This window comes from Leiobunum rupestre, chromosome 4, assembly GCF_980474605.1.
Source record: "Leiobunum rupestre chromosome 4, qqLeiRupe1.1.hap1, whole genome shotgun sequence".
NCBI classification, from domain to species: Eukaryota; Metazoa; Arthropoda; class Arachnida; order Opiliones; family Sclerosomatidae; genus Leiobunum; species Leiobunum rupestre.
The window spans coordinates 25,801,054-25,828,239 of NC_143387.1; the positions used below are offsets into that span (position 1 = coordinate 25,801,054).

General features: G+C 39.4%; 2 protein-coding genes across 2 annotated transcripts in view; one reads left to right on the top strand and one right to left on the bottom strand.

Annotated features, from left to right (window-relative positions):
• The first annotated feature begins 225 nt into the window (after nt 1-225).
• LOC149947274 (tudor domain-containing protein 3-like) overlaps nt 226-27,186 on the top strand; it is a 48,031-nt gene continuing 21,070 nt past the window's right edge. Inside the window, exons 1-9 of the mRNA XM_090173725.1 lie at nt 226-482; nt 556-640; nt 750-815; nt 911-1,074; nt 1,149-1,293; nt 1,368-1,619; nt 1,677-1,773; nt 1,842-1,996; nt 5,361-5,942. Of these exons, the coding sequence (XP_090029851.1) occupies nt 454-482; nt 556-640; nt 750-815; nt 911-1,074; nt 1,149-1,293; nt 1,368-1,619; nt 1,677-1,773; nt 1,842-1,996; nt 5,361-5,942 (1,575 nt within the window). The 5' untranslated portion in view covers nt 226-453. The remainder of the gene's footprint in view (nt 483-555; nt 641-749; nt 816-910; nt 1,075-1,148; nt 1,294-1,367; nt 1,620-1,676; nt 1,774-1,841; nt 1,997-5,360; nt 5,943-27,186) is intronic.
• On the bottom strand, nt 11,113-18,278 carry LOC149947275 (uncharacterized). Its single transcript, XM_090173114.1, has 3 exons — nt 18,255-18,278; nt 14,984-18,190; nt 11,113-14,679 (listed from the first exon to the last, which is right to left on the bottom strand). The coding sequence occupies exons 1-3, from the start codon at nt 18,276-18,278 to the stop codon at nt 11,446-11,448; spliced, it is 6,465 nt and encodes a 2,154-aa protein (XP_090029240.1). The 3' UTR covers nt 11,113-11,445.

Here is a 27,186-nt window from a genome sequence, read left to right on the forward strand (position 1 = left end):
GATTCAATGAATCGGTGACGAACATTTGCTTATTTTTAAATTTAAAACACCAATGACTATATAATGTTGGTTTCTAGTACCGAGCTAAGCTTGCCCCATCTAGTTTCCGAATTCAAAAATAATTTAAATAAACTACCGTAAATTTTACGTCGTGGTGCTAGTGCTACAATCTTTGCTACGTCAATTTGCAACATAGTTTCCTGTTTCAAGTTGTTGTACACTGCACTTTCTCTACTAATTTAGACTTGATAACGTTGGAAGCCGGGTTTTAAAGAATCATTATTGATATTCTATAATTTCATGAATAATAAATAGAGTTAATATTTTTGTGTTTGAAAGTGCGAATTTTTTTTTTACCTTTTGCTTAAAAATGCTCAAATTTGGAAACTATATTTCATTATATTAAACTATTTAAATACTAAAACTTTGTCAACCTAAGGCTTATTGAATATAATGGAAAAAGCACTGCAGGAGAAGGGATGGTTAGTATTTTTACAATTTTATTTAAGACTAATTTTGTATACTTTGTTTACTTAAAATTTTATTACATTTAAGGTATCTTTCCTCAGACGGAATCGAAAGGTGTAAGGAGGGAATGGATCAACCTATAGTTGATAATATTATTAAAGCTGCTTTAGATGTAAGGAAAATTGTGTAACACTATATGGCTAAGTTTCCTAAAGAATTAATATTATATTAAGACTATATTCATTAATAATTACATGAAATTACTTAACATTTTATTATAGATTGATCTTAGGGAAATAGGATCTCCCGCTTTGCAAGAACTTATTCAAAGGGGCAAAAATGACACCGTATGTTATAATATTTGACTTTATAAGCTACAATAGTATTTAACTGAAAAAATCACAATTATACTTAAATATTGGTATATTTATTTATAATTTAGTTAACAGGGCCTTTAGTTCTTCAGATTCAAAAAACTCGTAATGTATCAGCACCTAAAGCAAATGAAAAATCTCAACATGCTCCTCAACTTTTAAGATTGTACGTAACAGATGGGTGTGGAAATCTTAGCATACTGCAGGGGAAAAACTGGAATAGCCTTAAGATGTAGAATTTTATTATATATTACATAGTACTACAATGTTTCTATAATAATGCAATGTCTTTTACAAACCTTGTAGGTTTGACAAACCCCCAGGCACAAAAATCTTAATTAAAGCGGGTACGCACAATTTGAAAGGGCCCTTGCTTCCATTGGATTCAAATGATTTCACAGTTCTTGGTGGAAAAGTTGAAGCATTAATTGAAAAATGGAAAATAAAAATGGTATAATTGATATAATGCTAAATTTAAGAGAGAAAATTCGTTCTTTGTTTCAACCTAATTTAATATAATTTCAGTCCATGTCTCACCGTATTCGTTCAGTATGTGGAGACGTAGGACCTCCGGTTTGGGTACCTTTTGGTCAAAGAATTGACTACAATCTTATTCTGAATAAAGGATCAAAAAGCAGCTTTAAATCATTGGATTCTTCAGTCGAAAAGGAAAATGTCAAGGAAATGGAAGCTTTCAATGAACAAAGAAAAGCAACCATAGCCGAAATATCAAAATCAAAAGATAGTTCGAAAAAGGTTTTTGGAAAAGGAAAACAGGTAATTTTGATTTATAAACTTTTATCTTTCTAGTTGGTAAACTTGTAATTATTTTAGGAAATAAGTAAACCTGCTGAATTTCGGAAACACGATAATAGAGCTAATAATGGTGAAGCTAGAGATGCAAATTCATATTCCGAAAGAAGGCCAAAATGTGAGTTCCAATTTTTATAAAAAAGAAAACATTTTTATTAGATTTTATAAATGTGTATATTTTTTTAGCAAATTATAGAAGAGATAGAACGGATAGAGGAGAGGAAGAAGGTTCTCAGGCTGCTCCTTCGAAGCCGTCCACAATATTTGATTTTTTAGAAACTAAACTTAATGATGTAGTGCCTTCCATTTCCCACACTTCTACAAAGGAATCCTCGAAAAAAGTAAGTTTACATTCAATATCAATGACAAATTAAACTTTAACATGCAGAACATAATAAACAAATAAGTAAATACCCTAGAGCCCTATTGATGAAAACTCATTAGAATATTCAATTTGAACATCAGAGTTGATTTTTTAGGGGGTAGAGAGAAGTACTGATTTTTTTCAACTAGGGGTTGCTGGTGATTTTTGAATATCTGAAATCAGATGTATTGGTGCCAGCTTGACTAGCTGATATCGGTTTCTCACAGATGGTTTGTGAGCAGGATTTGAGGGCTAAGAGAATACCTTTATTTAAGACATGTGCAAACCAGCATCTAAGTTTTTATCAATTAACCACTCTCCGAAATAGTTTGTAATAGTAGGGAACTTGAACGTACTATCACTGTTAAAGTAGTGACGTCTCTTCTTCAACTTCAAACTTCTTAATGTCACTAGATGTCGCTCTTCGGCGTTGGAAATGAAAATACGAAAGTGACGACTTTCTACGTTGCCTAATAGTGTTTTCCATTTGATTGCTCGAGATTCGCTCCGAATCTGTCTCTGACGTCATAAGACTAGAGTAAAACCGCAAATTTAACATATCATTAGCATATTCCCGCGCTTTGTTGATCCGTTGATCTGTCGAAATCGGCAGATCGGTTTTGGGGGATCGCGGAGCACCCTAGAGCGGGAAATGGAACACGCGAAACTTGTACGGAGCAGATCCGAGCACGCAAGATAGCGGGAAATGGATCACGCGAAACTTGATCGGAGCAGATCCGAGCACGCAAGATAGCGGGAAATGGATCACGCGAAACTTGATCGGAGCAGATCCGAGCACGCAAGATAGCGGAAATGGATCACGTGAAACTTGATCGGAGCAGATCCGAGCACGCAAGATAGCGGGAAATGGATCACGCGAAACTTGATCGGAGCAGATCCGAGCACGCAAGATAGCGGGAAATGGATCACGCGAAACTTGATCGGAGCAGATCCGAGCACGCTAGATAGTGGGAAATGGATCACGCGAAACTTGTACGGAGCAGATCCGAGCACGCAAGATAGCGGGAAATGGATCACGCGAAACTTGATCGGAGCAGATCCGAGCACGCAAGATAGCGGGAAATGGATCACGCGAAACTTGATCGGAGCAGATCCGAGCACGCTAGATAGTGGGAAATGGATCACGCGAAACTTGTACGGAGCAGATCCGAGCACGCAAGATAGCGGGAAATGGATCACGCGAAACTTGATCGGAGCAGATCCGAGCACGCAAGATAGCGGGAAATGGATCACGCGAAACTTGATCGGAGCAGATCCGAGCACGCAAGATAGCGGGAAATGGATCACGCGAAACTTGTACGGAGCAGATCCGAGCACGCAAGATAGCGGGAAATGGATCACGCGAAACTTGATCGGAGCAGATCCGAGCACGCAAGATAGCGGGAAATGGATCACGCGAAACTTGTACGGAGCAGATCCGAGCACGCAAGATAGCGGGAAATGGATCACGCGAAACTTGATCGGAGCAGATCCGAGCACGCAAGATAGCGGGAAATGGATCACGCGAAACTTGATCGGAGCAGATCCGAGCACGCAAGATAGCGGGAAATGGATCACGCGAAACTTGATCGGAGCAGATCCGAGCACGCTAGATAGTGGGAAATGGATCACGCGAAACTTGTACGGAGCAGATCCGAGCACGCAAGATAGCGGGAAATGGATCACGCGAAACTTGATCGGAGCAGATCCGAGCACGCAAGATAGCGGGAAATGGATCACGCGAAACTTGTACGGAGCAGATCCGAGCACGCAAGATAGCGGGAAATGGATCACGCGAAACTTGATCGGAGCAGATCCGAGCACGCAAGATAGCGGGAAATGGATCACGCGAAACTTGATCGGAGCAGATCCGAGCACGCAAGATAGCGGGAAATGGATCACGCGAAACTTGATCGGAGCAGATCCGAGCACGCTAGATAGTGGGAAATGGATCACGCGAAACTTGTACGGAGCAGATCCGAGCACGCAAGATAGCGGGAAATGGATCACGCGAAACTTGATCGGAGCAGATCCGAGCACGCAAGATAGCGGGAAATGGATCACGCGAAACTTGATCGACGACAATGCTCAACGGGAGATGTCGTCACTGCTTTTACAACGACTGTATTTGTTGCTAATCTTAACTTCAGAGCTCTAATTTTATAGTTTATAATGAAATCTGCGCTGTACTCCATTTTTAACATGGCGGTTGTACTTCCTCCCGGAAGTATCATTTACTTCGATTTAAACCTCTGTATAAAAATAATATCGTAATTTTGCAATCATTAGATGTTGCTACACGAATTGTAACTTTTGGAAAGTTTCTTAAGGACCGATCCTTAGTGCATTTAGAGTAATTTAACCTCGTAGCTTTGGTTATGGCCGCCATTTTGTACGGGTTTTTTTCTCTATGCGAAAAAGCATGGATGACTTCGTGTCACGTGAGACTGAAATCACTGAATAGTATTTTCAGCGACACTATTTGGTTAGTCGGAAAATGTTCAATTATACAGGCTGTCCACTAAAAACGATCCAGAGCTAATAATTGAAAAGCTAATAGTTCTTTTTATAAAATAACCTTGGCTATCTTGTTGAAATGTTGCCTCCCCGCTTCAGCTGTGGATCCGTTTTCTCTCCTACTAAAGAGTTTATGAACTCTTTGTTAGGGATTGGCTGAACTATTCCAGGGCAACATTTCAACAAGTTGGGCAAGCGTAAAGACATTTTATAAAATCAACTATTTTCCTAGGAATTTTATATTTTCTGGGGATCATTAGATAAAAGTGGGGTGGCGGAGTGGTTAGCACTTTCGCCTCGCAACAAGAGGAGCCGGGTTCGATCGAAGCTTGTGGCACTGGGGGGAAAACTCCACACTGGTTTAAGGGGTTTCCCCCCGAGTTCTTCGGTTTCCCCTTCCATAAAACATGTTGAGGTTAAAGGTAATAGTTAGTGTTGGCTTGCGTGGCATGAAGGGCTTGCCACCACCCTCCTACGCATTGTAACCCAGCCAACTGTAAAATTGCTTGATGACTTAGGCTAAGGTGGTGCCTTGGAATTAGCCTAGCTGATTATTATTATTATTATTATTATTATTAAAACAAAACTCAATGACCTTGAAACATGTCGTCAAGGTCATTCAAAATTAATCTCGAGAACCGTTGGGCTTAGAAACTCGGTTACAGATAGAAAGTTATGCGCCATCGCATTTTATGTCCAAGTGGCTTTAAACCCATGTAAATTGGTCAATAGGAATCTAAGAAAATTAACTCCAAAAACAAGAGGATTCAAACTGGTTTTAAGGTTTAGCCGGAGCAAAGTTTAATGTGTAGTATTCTCATCAGGTGCAGCGCTCGAGTGACGAATACCAACCGTACGAATCTAGTTTCCAATTGGAGAAAGATACATTTCATCGCCATCCCAGAGGCGGAGGAGGTAGATTTCGAAACGAAGATGATCGAGGCAACCGAAAAGGTGGCGGCTTCGAGCGAGGAAACCGAAACGCGAGCGACCGGGGGTCCGGCTTCTCGCATACCAACAGCGGTTACGGTTCGAATAGTAGACGCGGCGGAGACTACGACCAACGAAGGGCCGGCAACTATCGCGACCAGCCCAGATCTGGAAATACGTACGAAAAGTCGTCGTATTCTCAAAGGAACAATAGCGGCGGTTCCAGCGCGCCCAACAAGCAACGCAGCAGCAACAACAATAACGATTTTAGCCTTCAGCCCAATCCTATTAACTTTCCGGAACTCGGTAGTGAAATTACGAAACACGCCGCGACGCGGGTGCTCCCGAGAACGACGAACAGTTTTGTTCGAGGGAATAGCCCCCATCGGCAACCGGAAGCGGCCGTTGCTTGCAAACCCGCGAAAACGTTTGCGGTTGGAGATCAAGTCATGGCACGCTACTGGGAAGACCGAAAGGTAAGACGTCTTTCATTTGTTCGATTGACTTCGTTTCGCGCCAAAACGTGGGACGCCGCCATTTCCGCTCGCCGTGTCTGCCATTGCCCCTCACCTAACAGTGCACGAACGTTGGTTGTGATTTTGAAAAATTCCTCCCATATTGCTACAGTTATCCTAGAGGATTCTGCTATAGCGCTTTCTACCTTTGAAGTATGAAAGGGTGAAGGCTTAGCCAGATTTGAAATTTTATTGCGAAATATTGAAAACTACAATTTTGTGTACATTGCAATCCCTATACAGGGTTGCCACACGTCAGGGAAAAGTCAGGGAATTTAAGAATGGACCTAAAAAGTAAGGGAAATGTCAGGGATTTTTTAGAATTTGTAAAAAGTCAGGGAATTAAATTTTATCTTGGCACTTTTTTAAGGTTATTTTTTAGACCAGATCTATGACAAATTCTATGATTATCATTTATTTCCTTGAAAGTTTGGCTAATTTTTTCAACATTGCAATAACCTTTTTACTGAATTATAAGTTCATTGAAATTTATTAACTTCTGATAAAAGTCAAATATAAAATAAAAATTTGGCCTTAAAAAGTCGGGGAAAATCTCTTAAAATGGTCAGGGAAAACCGGGAATAGTCAGGGAATTTGAATCTCAAAATTTTGTGGCAACCCTGCCTATATCTCAATGTTGCGTTAATATTACATTTAAAATATTGCTATATTTAAAAAATAATACTTAATTTACGTATGTCACCTTAAAAAAAAAACAATTTAATTGAGCTCTTCTTGATGTAACTAGAAGCAAATATACTGGCTGCCTTCAACAACGAAAATCCTAAAATAATCCGATACTTCTGATTGCGTTACCGTTCGATCCGATTCCTCATCGTGACGTACATGTTTGTTTGACGCTAAAACGCTCAAAATCAATCAAAATGGCGGCAAGCAGAAATCTTGGTAGTGCGCGTTCAACAACCATACGTTTATTGAACATATCAGAAAAACGTGCTAGTGGATCACAATCGGAAGAAGCAAAAAATCTTTCAATAACAGTTATGGTTTTTCTGATACATAATCGGGAATGAATCAGAAGGTTGTTAAAAGCAGCCCGTGCCTACCTTTAAACAACAATAATACTATACTCTAGCGATGGTTTTTGCAAAATGGTGGAGCCCACATTTGGCGCGAAACAGTCTATAGAGTCTCACTTACGAGCATTAGGTAACTTAAGTTTTTTTAATAGTAGTTCTAACTTGTGAATCTTCATAAAACTTGTAGATATCGTACCTGTAATACGAATTCTAACACGGTTTAAAGGATGTAAAAAATGTTTTAGAAAGGAGTAGTAATTATATAAAACTAGCCCTAATGCTTGGTTTCCACTTACGCACGCAACGTAATAATGTATATTTCTTGACGAGCGAAAAGCGTTTGTACGTCTCAAATCTGAGTAACTCGTTGTTACCCGCGCTAGTGGAAACTAATGCATAGTATCAGCTAGGCTAGGCTAGGCTAATACCCAAGGCACCACCTTAGGCCTAAGTCATCGAGCGACTTGTAAAGCCTTTTAATTCAGGTGGCCTGGTTACACAACTTTGCGACGTGCAAACGTTTTTAGGCGAGTTAAGAAAAATATGTTATTACCCTCGCAAGTGATACTAAGCTTTAGGCCTTGTGCGATATTTTTGCGTCGACACTCACACCGTCACGGCGTTTTTCCCTAGTGAAAACTAGCCATGGAGGCTTCTGTCAGCTTCTGTGTATCACCTATTTGATTTAGGTCGGTGGCGTTCGGCAAAATGACTCTTTGCCATCCATATTTTTGGCGGCGCCACGAAGGGGAAGGGTTAATGACCTTCCGAAAATGTCATTACATTTTTCTTCAAAATTTTTGAATGCATAATAGCTGCGGCGCCACCGTTTGACAAGTGTTGCTACGCGCTACTCACCCCAAAAGCAATCAACAGCGCTCCTAGTGAGAAAAATATTAATTGCGATGCTTAATCATCGAACGTCCTACCTTTCACTCCCTTTAAAATCTTTCAAAAGATTAAATACGGCATTGTCAAAATTGTCAACAGTTACAATACCCTTCAGAACCGCGAAGTTTGAATTATGAGGTGAGCGTCGCTATCAATAACTTGGGGGTAGTTGTGATACTCCAAACTAGGCCTTTAACCTGACCTAAAAAATATACGAATGCGTGACATTTTGAATTTAAATAGGGAGACTTAATGAAGAATTCAAAACTTTGGTATGATAGATACGCAATATAAATCGAATATATTAAAATGGTTTATTAGCCTAAATTAATCTAGACTTCCAAGCTTTAAGAATTACCTTACCATAACGCCTTTACCAACCAGGGTAAATATAGTGCCTTTTATACCAAAATTTTCTTAAAAACAATAGTCATTTATAAATTTATACACTTTTTTTCGCTCGAACATAAACGAAAACTATCATTTTCATTCTCCCAGCTCGAAAGTAAATCAACCAAAGGTGTAACTTCGATTAGTCTCCAAGTTTTACGCTAGCCCCACGTCCTTTAAATGTTTATTTAAATGAAAATCCAAGCGACGCCACTGCTCTTCCAGAAGACTATTTTTATAACGCCAAATAGTGTAGAAGACGGTAAAATATTCCTTTCGGAACCTGAAATATTTATAACAAGAGAGCACAAGCCATAATAACAGCCTCACCCCTGCCCTTTATTATCGTAATTGTGGCCTCAGTGGTCGCTGATAAATCAAGGGCACAAACGGGTATCTCGCCTGGGAGAGTTTTCCATACCCATTCATGGACGTATCGTTCATATTTGTCCCTGACAAATAAATTACTGTTTCGCGGGACTTTTGCGTAAAATATTTATTCGGGGGGCGAAAAAACCCCCTTTGATCAACAACAACAAAGGCTCGCTACTGGTATAGTTAGATGGAGGGAACTAATACCTATCGAATGAATTAAATCGTTCGCACGCGGGGTATTTTACGTCAGAGTTTTTTCGGGGACACAAAAACCCCTTTGATAAACAACTAAGGTTCGGCAATGGGAACTAATAGCAATCGGCCGACGTATCAATTAAATTTTAATCAAGTGCCGTTGAGGATAAATCGCCGTTTCGCGGGGACCTAGAAGTAACTTTTGCATTTGGGGGTCGAAAAACCCCCGTTTGATTAATAACAACGTCGATTCTTTGGCGTGGTTAGAGAGAGGGAACTAATACCAATCGAACGACGTATCAATAAATATTTTATCGAGTGCCGTTTATGAACAATCGACTCTTCGCGGGGCCCCTTTCGGAGCTAGCGCAGGGGTGTATTCACCACCACCATGAGTGAAAATAACCGCCTCAATTCCTCTATAACTAGAGGGGTGAGGCTAAAAATTATAAGGCGTTTCGCATATATGCTTCTTTATCAAGAACGCATAGAAATAACTAAGAACTATGTACGATAACCCAATGATCGGATACTTCTCAGAATGGAAACGCCCCAAAAATGTCTGTGGCTCCATCTGGACAATGCATAAATGGAATATTTTCCCCACTCTGATAAAAGACTCAAAAATAGGAAGATAAATTTTTAATTTTGCATTCGCTGACTTTAGAATTATTATTTTTAATTAAAAAAATAATAAATTATAATTCATTGGCTTTATGAAAATACAGACGGCGACAGTCAATTCCACGAGTTTGAAAAATATAACTACATAGTTCCAGTATTCAATATTTTCATAGTTCTTATTTATTTCTATGCGTTCTTGGTTTTATGGAGTTTTTCTTTGGGCTGCTCCACTTGCTCCCGGAGTGATACGAAAGTGGATCCTTGTCCCATTTGGCTATCGCAGTGGCGGATTTTAGCAAGTTGGGGGACCCTAGGCTTAACCCTATATTCCGCCTACTGATTAATACGCCGCTGATCGTCAGGGAAAATTTATTTAACTCTGCTGTTCCTTTACTTAAAAGCTTAGCTCGAAATTAACCCAAAGTACTGCTGCTATAAAATTGGCGTTTCTTTTGGTAAATCTCTATCCCACGAATGATTACATCACACGTAAAATTGGTTTTATTTGAGTGGGAGTTGAGAGTAGTTTCGGAGCAGCCCAAAAAAAATGACATTAAATATTCAAACCATTTCGACCAATATCTGGAACACACAGGTTCAGGAATTTCGAAATATGACACTTTAATGTTTCTCGTGAATGACATAACAGTAACTTACCAAGTTCTTTTGCGTTTGTGTCCAATTGACAAGCGAGCGAAGCTGCTATATAGCTGAAAATTGCACTACCCCACCTACATTTTAAGGTGATGGCCCAGATTATTTACTTTAACCTAGTTTTTTATATAGAACCCATCAACGTAAAGATTATGGACGTTAGAATTATACCATTTCACTTCAGATAACTTATATTTCCACAAGGCAACTAAGGTTACTATTACTAAGTGGTAAATATTTCGGCTGAGAAGTAGATTTCTTCACAAGATTGTTAGCCCTTAATAGAAACTGTGCCCGTTGTTTGAAATTAGTAAGCAAGATTTAATTTGAACCTAGTTTTATTTCAGACCGATGGTTCGAATTCAAAATTAGTAACTAGACTCTTGTTATTTCAAACCTTCCCAAAACTGGGCAGAAAAATCTTTTCTTGGGATTGAGTCTTATCAGATAGAATGGCAGGGCTCGTACACGACCTGTAAAACCTGGTAAACTCGTGGATTTTGAAAATGGCCCCAAAAATCAAGCACATCATTTTTTGAAAGATGTATTAAAATACATATTAAATATTTGGCAAGATTGTACTGCAAACCTTTCATTTATTGTATAAAAATGGTTAGGGAAAATTTAAAAAAATGGTCAGGGAAAACCTGGAAAAGTTAGGGAAACTCATTCCGAAAATTTTATAAGAACCCTGAATGGGTTTCTTCCAAAAGGTTATATAACAAACATCCAATAGCATTTAGTACAATTTAAAAACAAATTCACTGACCGATGCTGTAACGTTTTCCAGATGTTATTAAGCCTCCCCCGCGTTTTCTCATGGTTGAATTGGCAATCTAAGGGCGAACAGTAGGTACCACGAACATTTGAAAAAGAGGCCAAAAATAGGCTGACGCAATCTGCCAGCCTGCTACGCGGAAGTTGGAGAAAGCCTATACTTTATTCAATCAAAAAAGTTTTTAATAGGCATACTTTATTGAATATATAAAATGTACAATTGTTTGAATGAACTATTTACAAGAAGGGGGACGTAGAGATGAGAACGACGAAGTAATATGGCATCGGTTTTGTCATTTCACGCTTTAAAATTGGTCACCTTATTTAACTTTTGTTTTTAAATGAGATCTCGTTTAAAAGATACGGTTAATAATGACCAACATCATGTTTTTTGTTTGTAAAGTTTGGCCTAACGTGATACATTCGCGCACCTTGACTATAATAATAAACCAACAATAAATATTATTGCTAGCGCTTTGATAATATATTTGTGACTTTAGCTTAGCCACGGCTCATAATTAAACCGGCACAGGCGACCTCTTGGGTCTCGCCGGGGGCAACGGCACCTGGTTCATTTCTTGCAAGTTGATCGCGTTCTCCAGGCTGTCACCGGAGTGTTTATTGTTCTCCGAGTTGGTTTTGGGCTTGTTCTCGTCCTCGATCATCAGCGAATGGTTGATGTAGGCGCTGCCGTTTTTTCCGATACCGTTGGACAGTTTACTATCCGTTTTATTGCTACTGTCGCCGTTTATCGTTAAGGAAGCCAGTTTGTCCTCGACGGTTTTTAACAAGTTTCCGTTGGGCCTCTGCGTCAGCGCGCGTTTATCCGAGCTCAAGATGGCTCTTTGGTAATGGGGTAACGCGAACCTGAGCTTCTCCCAAAACCAGCGCTCTCCCCATTCCAAATAGGTCTTGGTGGAGAGTAGGAATTGCAAGTCTTTGTCGAGGGTGTCTTTCTTGGGCAGTTCCCCCTTGACGATCACGATCAGTCTGTCGATGCGGTCTTCCAGCATTTGATAGTACGCCGTGTGGAATTCGATTTGAAACCAGAGGCTTTCCAGGAAGTTCTTGGAGAGAACCAAAATTGTCTTCCGGCTGTTTTGAACCGAGTTGGCGATGTTCCAAGTAATGAGGTTACCGGGTAACCAGTCTCTCTCGTGGATACACAATTTGAACTTGGGTTCGCCTTCCTCGAGTTCTTTAATCAGGGCCAAGGCGACGTCCCGATCAGCGCTGCTGTACGAAATGAAAGCGTCGTAGGTTTTCTCCTCCTGCAGCTCTTCCTCGTTGAAGAAGCAAACGAACACGCGGTAAAAGTGGATGTAGACGTACGCGGTGAGCATTTGTTTATTGCGATAATACAGCACCGAAACGAGGAACAGCAGCACCGCCAGAATGACGCAGACGACAGAGATGGTGATTAAGTAGGCGTTCTGAATTTGGTTCTCTTCTGGGCACAACTCGTTCGATAATTTGATGATTGGCGGGTGGAGGCTTGTGCCGTTGAGGTACACTTCGTTGTGGCAGTATATGTCTTCCAAATCTTGTACTTTTTTGGAATTTTCTTGCAAGAAATCTTTAAAATCTAACGCGGCGCAGTCGCAAAACCACGGGTTTTCTTTTAAGTAAAGTTGAAAGTTGTGGTCCTTACGTTGTACGTATTCTTTAATGGGATCGGCCAGCCATTCGATTTGGTTACCCGCCAGAGAGAGTATTCGGAGGTTAGGCGGCCAGTTCCATTCTGCGCTCGTCAAGTTGTTGTTGTCCAATATGAGGACCGTGACGTTCTCCCACATTGGATTGTCCAACTCGCTCAAGTTGCTTATTTGATTTTCGAGTAAGTACACTTCGGTCGTGTTCGACGGCAGTTCGCTGGGAAGTTCGGTGAGATTGAGGCATTGCACGCTGCTGACTCGGTCCAACGCTCTGTATTCACATTTGCACGTAGATGGACAATCCGCTTCTTTTTGACAAGTGAAACTTTTGCCGTCCTTCTTCAGCACCATTTCTTCTTGTTGATTGTCGTCTTTGCTCTGACATTTCAATTGGTCCGAATCGGGAAACTTGACCATTCGTTTTGTGTTATATTCGGTTACGTATTTGACGAAGCCGTATAGAAAGCAGTTGCATTCCAAGTTGTTACCAGCCAAATAAATCTCGAATCTCTCGGATATTTCGTTTTGGTTGGCTATGTTCGCGTTTTCGAGTACTTTTATTTCCGAGACGTCGACGTAAGTGAGATTGTTGTACCTCAAGTTGATTTTGACTCTTTCCGCCAGTAAGTTGGGCAGGTGGAAAATTTCAAGGCGGTTGCTCTGCACGCTCAAATTCTGCAGCATTAGGTAGATTTCCCAATTAATATTTCCTAAAGTCGTCAAGTTGTTGAAGTCCAAGTTGACGAATCTTATTTTCTTCCCCCCGAAAGGATGAGCTCCCGTTAGATTGACGATTTGGTTTTTGGAGAGATTAATCTCTTCCAATTCTTGCAACGGCTCCATCACTTGCGCGTCCAGAGTTTCGAGTTGATTCTCAATCATATGCAACACCTTTAATTGCGTAAGGTTGTCGAAAACTCCCTTTTTAAGATTTCGAACGTTGTTACCCGATATGGACAGCTTGTTTAATTTGCTCTGATTTCGAAATAAGTTGACCGGAATTTCGCTTAAATTGTTGTAATTCAAGTTGATTTCGATCAACTCCTTCGCGTCTTTGAATATATCTTCGTGCAGGTAGCTCAACTTGTTGTTCCTCAAATTTAGGGCCTTCAATTTGTAGCAGCCCCAGAAAAGTTTATCTGGAATCGCTTCCAGGTGGCAGTCGATCATTTTCACCGTCGTCAAATTGGTTAAGTGTCGAAATACGTCGTCCCCGATATATTTTAGTTTGACGTTTCCGCTCAGGTCGATCTCTCCCAGTCTAGGATTGTTTTTGAAGAGCCCGCTGGGTAACGTCTCCAAATTGTTGCCTTTCAAATTAATGTGATTCAGATTAGGTAAACCAGCGAATACTTCGACCCGCAACTCTTTGATTTCGTTATTCGTCAGGTCGATTATCGAGAGGGAAGAAGTGTTGTCGAACAAGCCCGAGGGAATTTCGTTGAATTTATTTTTATACAGGTATAAATAGTCTAATTTCGTCATATTGGCGAAAATGTTGTAGGGTAAGTCTTGAAATTGGTTGCCGCTTAGTTGTAATTGTTGCAATTCTTTTTGATTCTCGAAGATTCCCTCGGGTAAGGTCGTCAGAAAATTCTCGTTCAAATCGAGCCTTCTCAGTTTGGTAAGATTTTGAAATAAGTCTACTGACAGTTCGGTAATGTAACTGTTACTAAGAGTTAGCATTTGCAAATCTTCCAAACCGGCGAAAAAGTCGCTGGGGAATTGCTGCGAGTAGGGCAGTTCGATTTTGAGTTTCTCCACGCTAATGCCGTTGAGGATACTGGCCATCGTGACGTTGGGCAGCGGACACTGGACGAATTTAAAGTGGCCGTTGGTGATATTCAAGTCTTTGAACATGGATTCTTTCATCGAGAGACTCGAATTGTCCAGACACTCCATGAGAACGAAGTTTTTGTGTTTGTACTCGATTTTGAAGGAACTGATGCATTCGATAGTCCAGCTGTTGAAGCTTCCGACGTTGTTGTCGCAAAAGCAGTTATGGTGCTTGTTTTCGTACTGTTCGCATTCGTTGCCGCACTGGATTGTCGATACAAAAACCACGAGCAGAATCAGACGAAGAGGGTTTTCCATCATCTGAAAACGAAACAAAAGCGATGCGTTAGATCATTAAACACTTCTAGTTTGATTAATTTACGTGAAATGAAATAAATATAATTATGTTGGATATTGGCTTATACTAAAATGTTCTTGTACCTTTTCTTTTATGTTCTTAAGATTACGTGAATTAGGTTGTCAACTTGAAGTGTGCGGCAAAAGCTTAGGCGTTGAGATTCGGATTTCAATTCATTGTGGTTTAATGGGATTATATTTATTTTTAAAAGTACAAGAAATATTTACAAGTAACGGTATATTGAGTTCAAATACTGGATTCGTTTACATTAACATTGTTTTCAGTTGGTATAATTTCGCTCTGAATGGTTTTCAGAGATAGGCAGCTTTTGTAATCTTGAAAATTATAGTTTTCGTGGTTCAATTGGCAGTTTCGGTTGTTGTTTTCCCAGTTCATTTGGTTGTTTTCGTGGTTCAGTTGGCAGTTTCGGTTGTTGTTTTGTTGCTCAATACCTCCTGTAGTCTTCGGTTGAATAGTTTCGGCCGTTAGCGAGACGATCTTGTCCTCTATTTTCCGAATCAGGGTCGTATTGGGGATTTGGGGGTTTTCCACCCGCGACTTCAAGATTTTCCGGTGAGGAAGGGCGTATTTTAGCTTCTCCCAGAACCACTTTTCGCCCCATTCCAAGTAGGTCTTCGTCGTCAGTAAAATCTGAAGGTCCTTGTCCAGTTTATCCTTCTCGGGCAGTTGCCCCTTGACGATGACGATCAACCGATCGATTTTATCCTCCAACATCTGGTAGTAGGCGATGTGGAACTCTAGCTGAAACCAGACGCTCTTTAAGAAATCTTCAGACAGTACGATGATGGTTCTTCGGCTATTTTGAACCGATTGCACGATGTTGAAGGTGATTAAGTTGCCCGGTTGCCAATCTCTCTCGTGAATGCACAACTTAAATCCGGGTTCTTTATTCTCCAGCTCCTCGACTAGGGCCATCGCCACGTCCCGATCTTCGGAACTGTAAGAGACGAAAGCGTGGTAGTACTTGTCCTCGTCGAAATCTTCCTCGAAGAAGATAGAGTATATCTTGAAATAATGGATGTACAAGTAGGCGACGACAGTTTGCTTATTTCGGTAGTAGAGGATGCAAATCGTGAACGCTGTGACTACGATTACCGCCGCGACTGTTGACAGCGCTATCAATATGATTTGATTTTCCGCGTGGGGTGGGCAAATATCTGATTCGGTGATATTGGCCATAGTCCGGCCATGAAGGTTAGACGGAGTGTCGCAAGCGATGTTGACAAAATCGGCGATGCTTTCTGACTGGAAGGTGAGCAGATTTCTGATAGATTGTCCGGAACAGTTGCAAGCCCACGGGTTCTTTCCCAAGTAAAGTTTTAAGCCGTTGTTCGACACTAGCGTCGATAGTGACTGAGGGATGACCGTCAGCCGATTGCTCGTCAGTGATAACAACTTCAAGGATGGTGGCAGTTGCCATTCGAGAGACGTTAGCGAATTGTTATCGACGCGCAACTCTGTGACATTTTCCCACGACGGGTTACCCATTCCGCCCAAATTGGTCAACAAGTTGTTTTTGAAGTTAACTACCGTAGTATTGAAGGGAAGGGTATTGGGTAGAGTCGTGCTAGCCGTGTCGGAACAGTCAACGATGGTGATATTTCCCAAGGCTCTGAAATAGCAGTGGCATTTTTGCGGGCAGTCTTTATCGACTTTGCAGACGAACGCGGCGTCGGGTACGTTTAAGATTGTTTGATTAGCTAAGTTCTTAGGGCTGCGACACTTCATGTAGACGATGTCCGGAATCAGTTTACGGCGGTAATGGTTGATCGGACACGTGACGAATAATTTAAAATTTAACAGGTTGCAATCGCAATCGTAAGGGTTTTCGCTCATGCGGAAAATTGTCGTGTAAAAAGTTTCCAAACTCCCCAAATTGTCAACGTCCTTCAGCGCGGCGTCTAGTTGTCTGATAGTGTCGCAGTCGACGTGCGCGATCTTGTTACGTCTAAAGTCGATTTCGGTTCCTTTGCTGTACAGCCTCGGGATGGTGACGTTGGTAATTTGGTTGTAACTGAGGTCCAATTTCTCCAAGGCGACGTAAACGTCCCAGTTGATGTCCACCAGTTCGGTCAGTTGATTGTGACTAAGGTTGATTTCTCTTAAGCGGGCCAAACCCTCGCCGAAAGATAAGTAGCGTGGCATTGAAGCAATTTGGTTAAAGGACAACCTCAACATTTCAAGGCCCATCAGGTCGTCCAAATCGCCTCTTTCGATTGATCGAATGAAGTTTTTATCCATGTTCAACGTTTTTAGCTTGAGGAGATTGCCGAAAGCGTTCTTCGGGATGCTTAGGAAATCATTCTGGACAATATCCAGATGTTCGAGAAGGAATTGTTTCTTGAAAAGTTTCTTAGGGAAGGAAGTTAAATTGTTGTAGTTAAGTATCAAAGAATTTAACTCTTCGTTTTGCGTAAACAAATTTTCCGGTAGAGATACGACGCTATTGTCGCTGATATCCAAGCTGGCCAAATTGGGTAACCCCTGGAACACTTTTTCGGGCCAAATTGCGACTTTGCAATACGGAATGTTCAAGGTAATCAACGTCGGTATATCTCCGAAAGCGCTTTCGTCGATGGTGGTCAAATCCTGGTTGTTACTTAAGTCGATGTGAGTGACGTTCTTCATGCCACCGAAGGCGTTTGCTCCCAGCGTTTTTAGAACGTTTCCCCCTAAATTCAATTCGTTGAGATGGACATTTTGAGCGAACGTATAGGCCGATAATCGGGCTATTTGATTATTCTTGATATTCAACGTTTCCAGCGACATGAGACCTTTCAAAATCTTCGGCTCTAAATACTCCAGCTTGTTGTCGTTTAAATGCAGATCCTTCAGATTCGTCAAACCGGCGAACAATTCCTCGCCGATACTCCCGATATTATTTCCACCCAGATCCAAACTGAGCAAATTACCCAAATTGGCAAATATATCGAGCGGCAACTCTTCAATTTCGTCGTTCTCCAAAGTGACGTACTCCAAGTTGGGCGTATTAGCGAACAAATCGCTCGGCAACGTTTTAAACTCGAAACGATTCAAAGTTAATTTCTTCAGCCGACCCAAATTCGCGAAAATGGATGGGTCTATCGTTCCCGTCTGCCGGCAGGTGTCGCGAGTAAACTCCAAGCCGGTGACGTCCGTAGAGTTGAGTAAACGACTGACCGTGATATTTGGCAACGGACACGACGAGAAGACGTAATTCGTCACTTCGAGATTGTAACTTTGAAAAGTATCGGGCTTGTACGGTACCTCGGAACCGCATTCCAGCGTCACTTCGTTGTGCCTTAGCTCGATGTAATACAGTTTCGCAGAGCCTTTGTAGCACATAATTTGCCATCCCGGAGAATTGTTTATCTTCTCTAATGACGAATTACAAACGCACTCGTTATTATCCTTGATCGGACAACTACCGCCAGCTACTAACGTCCAATTTGAGACGGAAATGATGGCGAATATCTGCGATGGAAATAAATACGTTTAGTAACTAAGCCTCGGCACGAAAGGAAAAATCGAGACTTACTTTTAGCGTAGTTAGGCAGTACATTTCCACCAATCTGCTCCCTTTTGTTCCGTTCGCTTCGAATACACTGGCATTCCTCCCGAACCGAGAGTCGCGCTTATTAATTAAAGATGTCGCGGTTGTGGGAAAGATCCAATTAGGATACTTGGTTGAAATATGGCCACTGTTTTACATGGCAACAACGTTTATCTATACTAGCAGATGTACTGATGATTTACCAAAATAAAGGGTACGAGTGTCGCCCTAGTTGTATCGGGAGAGCTGCAGCTACCGTCGAGTCTGTTCGTGGGATGACGGTTCTAATTCAAGGGCAGCTTGTCGAAATGTCATGTCGCGTATACATTGGCGCGTGCCCTTGTTAATCCTCTATATGGGGGAAAACATTTGTTATTCTACACGCAAAATTGATAGCTCGTATAATTTTTTTTCCCGATTTACAACATCCTCGCGTACTGCCAATAGGGACGTGGCAGTGCTACGTCAGGTTTTTTTTCAATAGTTTTTATCGTGGGGAGAAAAATTTGACCACAATGGCGGCCATGGCCAAAGCTACGGAGTGCCAAGTCTCTATTGACACTGACGTATTAATTTTCCATCACGCGAACGATTACTCAATTTATTTTTAAATAAGTTATCCTACGAAGTTTTTATCACACCATTACTTTAAAGGGAGTATGTTTACGGTTGGTCAACGAATTTCGCGTATCTTGCCACCAGGTTTTACGGAAGCTAGTTACGTTAAAAACATATCGCAGCTCGTGTTAACGGACAATATTTTGAGTTAGTGCATATTCCCTTTAAGCCAAGAATGTGTCGAGATAGAAGAAGCTTAAGAAATGTCTTTGAAACAGCCTGACTCGCTTTAAGTGGTATTTGTTTAAAGTATCTACTACAAATTAACAAATTTCCCCGTATTCTAGTCAGTTTGATAAAATAATGAAAAAATACTTAAACCATTTTAGTAGTTTCTAGTTCATTTAATGCGAAAATTGATGTTTTAAATAACGTATCTATTCTGCTCCGAGGCTACTGTTTAGTTTTGGCATTTTAGTGAAACGAAATGGACTGCGAATGCCTTGGAATTTGCATATTTTCCTTCGCCTGAACTTACATAAGAAGCGCTCCACAGTTCTTTGTTCCGGTTAGGTTACTTAGCAGTACCGTCATAACATTTCTCTTAGAACTTTGCTCGAACTGTTAAAAGTAGAATTTCGAAATTTAAAGCGTATGGCCTAAACCTGGATAAATATGTGTTTACCCTGAGCGTTAATAATTACGGACTTAACGGATGAAAGAACGCGAGGATTTTAAAATTTACTGCCTTTTTTTTTCAAACTTAAAAAACAATGATGTTGGAATTCCAAATTCTCGTTTTATCGTTTCGTAATTTTCGAAGTAATTTTATAGGAACTGCAATAAATTATTTTTAAACTTGGTTTTTGATGTGTTTTGGGTTTTAAAAAAATATATTTATTTTTATTTCTTGTTTTATAGCAGGGTGGGCACTTTTTGATTTTTAATTAAAATCAAATCAATCGGATTTTTTTATTATTGAATTTATTGATTTTTATACAATGGCTTTTTTGCCATATAATTAACGGATATTTTACTTGAATACGTTAGCTACTAAAATCTTAAATGAATTTAATTACTATTTAATATTTTAGATTTTCTATGTCTTTTCATTTTTTAAGAAACTATTTGTCATCTTTTTATTCCTACATTAAAATACATTGTATAATAATAATAATAATAATAATAATAATCAGCTAGGCTAATGCCCAAAGCACCACCTTAGGCCCAAGTCAATGATTTTTTCAAAAATATCAGTTGATTTAAATCAGCCAACCCTGTTTTATAGATATTTAAACATTTAAATTAGTCTTGAACTATTAAATAAATAAATTAAAAATAAAAATAAATAAGAATAATATATAAAAATAAAAAAAAGAATCTGATATTTAAATGTATCGTAACATTTGCTGCCATTTAAACTGGAATTGTTTCTGAAACTGTGTTACACATTACACAAATAAACAATTCGAAAAACCCTGTTATTTAAATTATTGTGTTTTCTTAAATTATTTCTGCATGTTGGAACGGAATTTTCCATTCATAATTGCAAAGCCGGTTTTAAAACGCTTGCTTTACTAAATTTACTAAGGATTTAAAAAAGGTTTTAGACCGAGATAAAAAAAAACTTTTCAGAAACCGAATTTTTAACCTGGAGCGCTTTCAAGAAATATTTTGTTCCAGCATGGACCAAGAATCTAAAGGGGACTCGCTTTTCGGGGAATTGGCTATCACGAATAATTTCAGTTTTGGGAAAACGTTTTGCCGCTGCAGTGATTTCTGTGTCTAAAAAGGTTGAATAGTGGGTCCCATAGAAGCTCGTCCACGGTTCCAGTTAATCTTACGGCTTTAGCTTCGGGGAATTTAATGATAACTCGTTCATAGTAAGACAGTTTACTTAAGCATAGTGGAGTCGGTTCACCAATCAAGGCTATAGGGCGGATTAAAGTAGTATCTGTCAATTGAATTAGACTGAAAGCAAGCGCGCAACCGGTTCGTTTTCCGCCGAAAGAGGTGCTCAAATTTATACCTTAAAAGACAATAATAATTTGGGGGCTTGTACTTTTCTAGTCTTAAATAAGTAATAGTGAATGCGTTTATTTCCAGTAAAAAAATAAACGTTTCAAATACAGCGAAATTATAATTTATTGAAACGCTAATTTATATTTTACTTTCATTCTAAATACCACCTTGTTAACCGAGCGTTTTAAGTACGTAAATTACGTATAGAGAAATCTGAGGCTATTTTCCAGACCATTTCTTAGGCCTAAGATTAAAATGTAAGGTTTATACGTTCGACGTTTATTTAATGCTGAATTTTTACTTTTTAAAAAATTAAATATCATGACGGTAGTTTTTTTTATATAATAGCATAAATAACGGAGTTATTTCGTAATCAAGGTTAGTTTAGTACAAAGCCAATTAGTGTGTAAATAGTAGCAGGGTGACCAGACCTCATGTATTTCCCTGTATTTTTAATGCCTTCCTATAAATTCCTTTATTTTCACCTATTTTCCTATAAATTCACGGTCTTTCGAAAATGAAATAACTTTGTTTTACGTGTCATACGGGCTTCGGAAATCCGATAAGTGATCCAATAATGCAGGAAAGCAGTGTACAAAAAAATTATCATGATTCGAGTCCAAGTATACCGATATGCATAATTGCGGTATTATTTTTCCTATATTTTCCTATATAATTTAGTGTTCTATATTTTTCTATAATTCGCCTATTTAGTTTCCTATAATTCGCCTATTAGATTTCCTATATTTCGACTCTAAAATTCCTATTTTTCCTATAAAATCTTCAAAGCCTTTCCCTGGTCACCCTGTAGTAGGTCTTCCTTAAACTAAATAAATAAAAGGTCGAATGCAGACCGTTTCAAAAACGCGAATGTAATGGGGATGTCCATTAATCTATAAAATAAATTGTCTTCCAACTTTTTTTAATTATAATTTTTTTTTGATTGAACTGTTTCGTCACATACGGGGCGTTATTATATATCCATAATGAAGGAACGTCACTAAACGGGAAGTTCGTCCTTCGGGCAATGTCGCCAACTGGGGGCCCTCGTAACTCATCCGCGAATTGAGGTCCGCCCTTTAAACCGTGTTTACAACAAATAAAACGCAATTGTTGAACGTAACATAAATTGACCTAATTTAGACTTTATCAGCGACATCGTTTGTCCTAATTGGAGATGATTAAACGCTAGTAACCTCTCCATTTTCAACTTTCGGGAACGTTGCCAAGATACCCAATTGAAAATGCCATTTCAGAAAAAGAGAGTTCGCGAGAGTACTTGCAATTAATTAAATTGTTTTCTATATTATCTGTTTATGGACGTAGCTCGATCGGATGTCCCTTGGCAAAACCGTATTAACACCAAAAATGAAATTTCATTTATTGGTTAGTTTACTGGGGTTAATAATTAAAGTGTTGCATCGGTTTCACGATAAACGGAAAACACTAATAAAAAAATTGTACTTCTAGAAGTGGATTTTAGAACATGAAATACAAATAAAAGAAATTTTTCAGGGTAAAACCTAGTATCGTTTTTCCAAAACCAAAAGTTCAATATTCGTAGAGTGAAGCCGTATAAATGGAAATTACATTGTTTGCGCAAAACAAACCATTTCTTAAAATGTTTCGAATTACAATGTTCTGATAAAAAACCTTACAAATTAATACGTTCTTTGTAAAACGATATATATTTTGAACATAAATTTCAAATGTTATATCAAATTGAGTTGGTTTTTGGGTTGATATTTTTCCAGGAAATGTACAATGTTTTTATTCGTGAGAAAAGGTATAAGCCGCTACTACTCTTACTAAAACCTCCAATCACTATCAAAAATGTTTCAAAATGGTCACGCGAAAGCCAAACTTTGTCTTTTTGTTTCTTCGAGCAAAATAATGTATATTTGGAATGGCTTTTGTATATTTGAATGATCGTGGCCAACGTGTGTCACTTCCTTCTCTTCGCGCTTGCCCGGCCGTTTCGGTGAAACCAGCTCGAACAAATGATTGTGGCTTTCGACTAATTTCGAGGTATTTCGTCTGGAGAGCACGTACCCGCTGTCTTCAATTCCTGGAAGCCGCTTTACTTCTACCGTTTATTTAAATTTCCCCGCCACAATCCTAATTTTTCCCCATTATATAAGAGGCATAAGTGTAAAAGACTGTGACCTATTAACACGCTTCGCGCGACTGGTCCCAGTGGTCTGCGAATCCGCCGATTGTTTTTCGTTCTTTCTTGGTAATATTCCATAAATTTCCTCTTTTAAAAATACAAGTGAAAACGTATAATCGAACAAAATAGAGAAAGTCTTATCGGTTTTACTAGTAGACTCGGGATGGTAGATAACTCCACGCGATACATTTTTACGGGCGTATTTATGGGATGCGATTTAGAGGTATTCGAATTAACATTAAGGCTACAAGTATCAAGAATATCGATAATATTAAATATTGGATTTATTAATTATTATTTAGTACTTCATTTTGGGATTAATAACGTGATATCTTCGCGCGACGTAGTAATGGCGTCCCCCTATCAAGTGCGATCCAACGATTCCTTTTGTCTGCTTGGTAATTCGCCGTTCGCGTTTTCACCGAAAACGTTACGCAATAAAGTTTCTCGAGAAATTGGTCCAATATGGCGGCAGGGGTCCAAAAGCTTTTGACATCGTTTGTCGTATAATTTAAAGTCGGTTTTTCCTTCATAGTATAATTGGTTAGCAGCGCTTACGAATTTGTTTCAATCATAGGAGAAGACATAATTGATCGAGATAAAGTGGAAGCTCAAAAATACCGCGTAGACGGTCGAGATGTCGGCGACCAAACGAATACGAATTTAAAACTAGAAATCATCAGTTTGCGTGACTAATTTCGTGAATGTATTGCCCGAAGACAATATTTTGAGCAGACCTTGAACGGGCGCTGTGCAGAAGCCGCGAACCACCCAAAGCGACTGGCCCGAGTTTGTCCATTAGAGTATATGTTTTTGTCCAAAGTCAAAGTTGGTAACGTGTAATGCCCTAACTTTAGGCCCTAAATTTTCCGCCATAAGTCACAGTTTTGAAAATAATTCCACTCACGAAACGTCTGTAAGTTTAGACGTTGCGTCGCGTTGTCTTAAAACGGGGATGGCCAACACGCGGCCCGGCGCCGTGTTTTAAATTGCGATAATTTACCGCGGCCTGCGCTTAACTTTTAGACGTTTTGAATTCCCATTTTCAAATGTAGCGCGCATTTGTAATGATCTCATTCCCTTCGAGAAAACAGCAGAATCGAAGCCTTGAATTCCCCCCCTTGATAATTAAAATTAAATCCTTATTTATCACTGTGTTAGGGAAAGTTTTTTCTCGCGTCGTCTGCTTCTCTGTATGACACTATGTTACCTCCGTGGTGTCCGCGATATAGTACCGTACGCCAAAGGATAATTATTCGTTGAAGGAACGCGGGATATTCAGAAATAGGAAGAATATATATGAAAATCGTACATTTCCTGAAAAATGGACTGAACGGTTTTATTTTGTTTTGGTAAGAGACAAATTTGAATTTTAAACTCGCCCTTGAGCTGAAAAGGTTGTCCACCCTTGCCTAAACGCGTATCGTGTGTAAATTATTCATGTTCTAGGGTCCAATACTTTGTAAATCGGTACAATTAAGCCCTTGCATGTACATGAAGTAAATGAACTAGTGTTGTAAGTCGGAAAATTTTCCGAAATAAATAAAAAGTTTTAATTCCATGATTAGTCTAATAATATTGTTTGCAAATTTAAATAAAGCGCCATTTTCGCCTCATGTTTTCGAATCTAAAAGTAAAACTAGTTTAAACTGATTAACAATGTAACACTATTAATGTTTTCTAGTATGTTTACTGATTAGAAATTTTATATCGATAAAAAGTTAAAAACATTAAAATCCCTTAAAAAGTAATTTACGTTTCAATTTTGAATTTTTCCGCAATTTGGAAAATTTTCCGCTTTTTATTTTTCCGGAAAATGAACAACACTAAAATGAACACTATACTTTATAAGCTTCATCAAATGGCTGCATTTTACCGCGGATATTTGGTCAAGCTAACTTACATTGTTAGTGGTCGCGCTCTCAAATCATTAAGGTCCCGTTACCCGGGCAACGCTAAACCTTCCTCTAGTCGTCTGTATACGAGGCATAAACACGCGCTACAGGAAACACCTGTTGACGGAACAGGTGCCCTGGCGTCGCTGAGCGAGTCACCCTGGCGAACCCGCTCAATTTGAAAATCGTGAAACGCCGCTAAACCCCGAACAGTCGGGTTTGCTAATTATTTGAAAAGAAGAGAACGTTAAAGTCTACGCTAATTCGTCCCCATCATCTAACATTGTTTTCTTCCACGATGGCGGGGGGTAATAAGCGCTTCCTTTATTGTATGTCAAGGTAATTGTCGGATCCTCGCGGGCTCCCTGGAGAAGAAAATGGGATGATCTTTTCCGCTAGCTTATTTGGAAGTGAAATTAGCGAAACGCGACTGTATTCGCGTCTTGGTTCCTTACGCTTGAAGACGGCGGCGGCGGGAGGAGGGGGCTCGTACTTGTTGAACTTGTTTCTCCTAACAGAGCCAAGGCTTAAGCGCGTTTGCTAATCCCCGGGGATTATTCTTTCGCGAAATAGAACGAGAAGTTCGCCCGCCGTATATTTTGCTCTGTTTGCTTTCAATACTAATCGCGCGCGCGTGAATAATGTGATGTTTTTTGCTTATTTTGTAAGATTCCTAAAAAATGATATTCGTGTTCTAATTTTAAAGATTTCAATCATTGATTAGTTTTTTTAAGAGATTTTTCTAAAATTATCTTTCTTTATTATTTTTTATGTCAATAATAAATGACTAAATGTAATTTGTGTTCGTGAACTGCTTCGTAACGAACGGCAAGAAACTATACTTCTGAGAAGAGGTACCTAAATATCGATCATTCTTGTTCGAGTTCGTGGTGGGAGCTCGTTTGGAAATATGTACTTATCCACGCGGCTTAGCCGTGATTGCTGACCAATAGGGAAGAGCTATCTACATTTCTTGGTTGGGAGGGTGATAGTATCGAATAGAGACGATAGTTTGTTAAAGGGAGTATACACGAATTTGACGTTTCAGCAATCAGTTGAAATAGAAGCTAGAGTTCATTTAGTTAAATAGCGATAGTTACGTTAAAACATCCGCGTGTTAGCGGTCGATTTTTCGATTTAGTTCATACTCCCTTTAAAGCCTTTCAAAATAACATTAACCTTTCCAAAATTACCAAAATTATATTTCTACAAACTCATTTACCGTCTTTAAACGAAAACTTTATGATTTTAATATTCGTGACGCTTTCCGTGACTACAAATCGATGATAAATTATTGGTACCTCCCGCTACTCTTTATCAAATCGTATTAGAAATGAATTTAACGGCTAATATTTTACATTTTTTTTCGTCATGTATAGACGGTGTTGTGTGTTGTATCAACATTCAATACCGCGTGAAATCGGGCGTTTCGCGGGAAGTACGTGTCATTTCGAACTAATTTAACAAGTGGCCCGTGAAACCCCGCTTTGCGGAGACCTTTTGGCAGTTGGCAGGGCCGAGCCATACATTATACCGCTATTTATCTCTTTTTTGTCTGTATTTTTAAAACACTTCCGTTAAAAGGACGCCAATTTTTGGCGACGGTTTTCGGGTTAATGGAAATAATTTTAGGCGCTCCCCAATCCACAAAAAAGCGCTATGAAGTTATAAATCATTGAAAACGCGTACTTCAAATATACGGCAAAAAATATAAACTCCTACACTCGCGTACCCCAAGGGCCCTCGCATCGTGGCGCATCCTGGTTGCGCGTCTTCGATACATTTCAAAGACGACCTCATTTTTTTCAATAAAATCCAATATGAACCAAATTTCGAATGTTAACATAAGATAATTATTTTTAACAGTAATTTACGATTTGTCGAATTAATTTCATCGTGACCCTTTACGGAAGGGACACGATTTTAAATATTTACAGTTTACATCTAGGTTTACGAGCTAAAGGTTTCAACTACGAATTTGTTTCAATCATTGGAGAAGACATAATTGTTCAAAAATACCGCGACCAAACGTATACGAATTTAAAACTAGAAAGTCAAAGTTGGTAACGTGTAATGCCCTAAGTTTAGACCCTAAAGATAAGTTCAATTTTCCGCCATCACACAGTTTTGAAAACGTTTCGACATCCACTGACTGACCTTCACGAATCGTCTGAAAGCTTAGACGTTGCCTTAACGTTTATCGTGCGAGAATCATACGGTTCTAGGATCCAATATTTTTTTAGATCGTTACAATTAAGCCTAAATAGTTTCA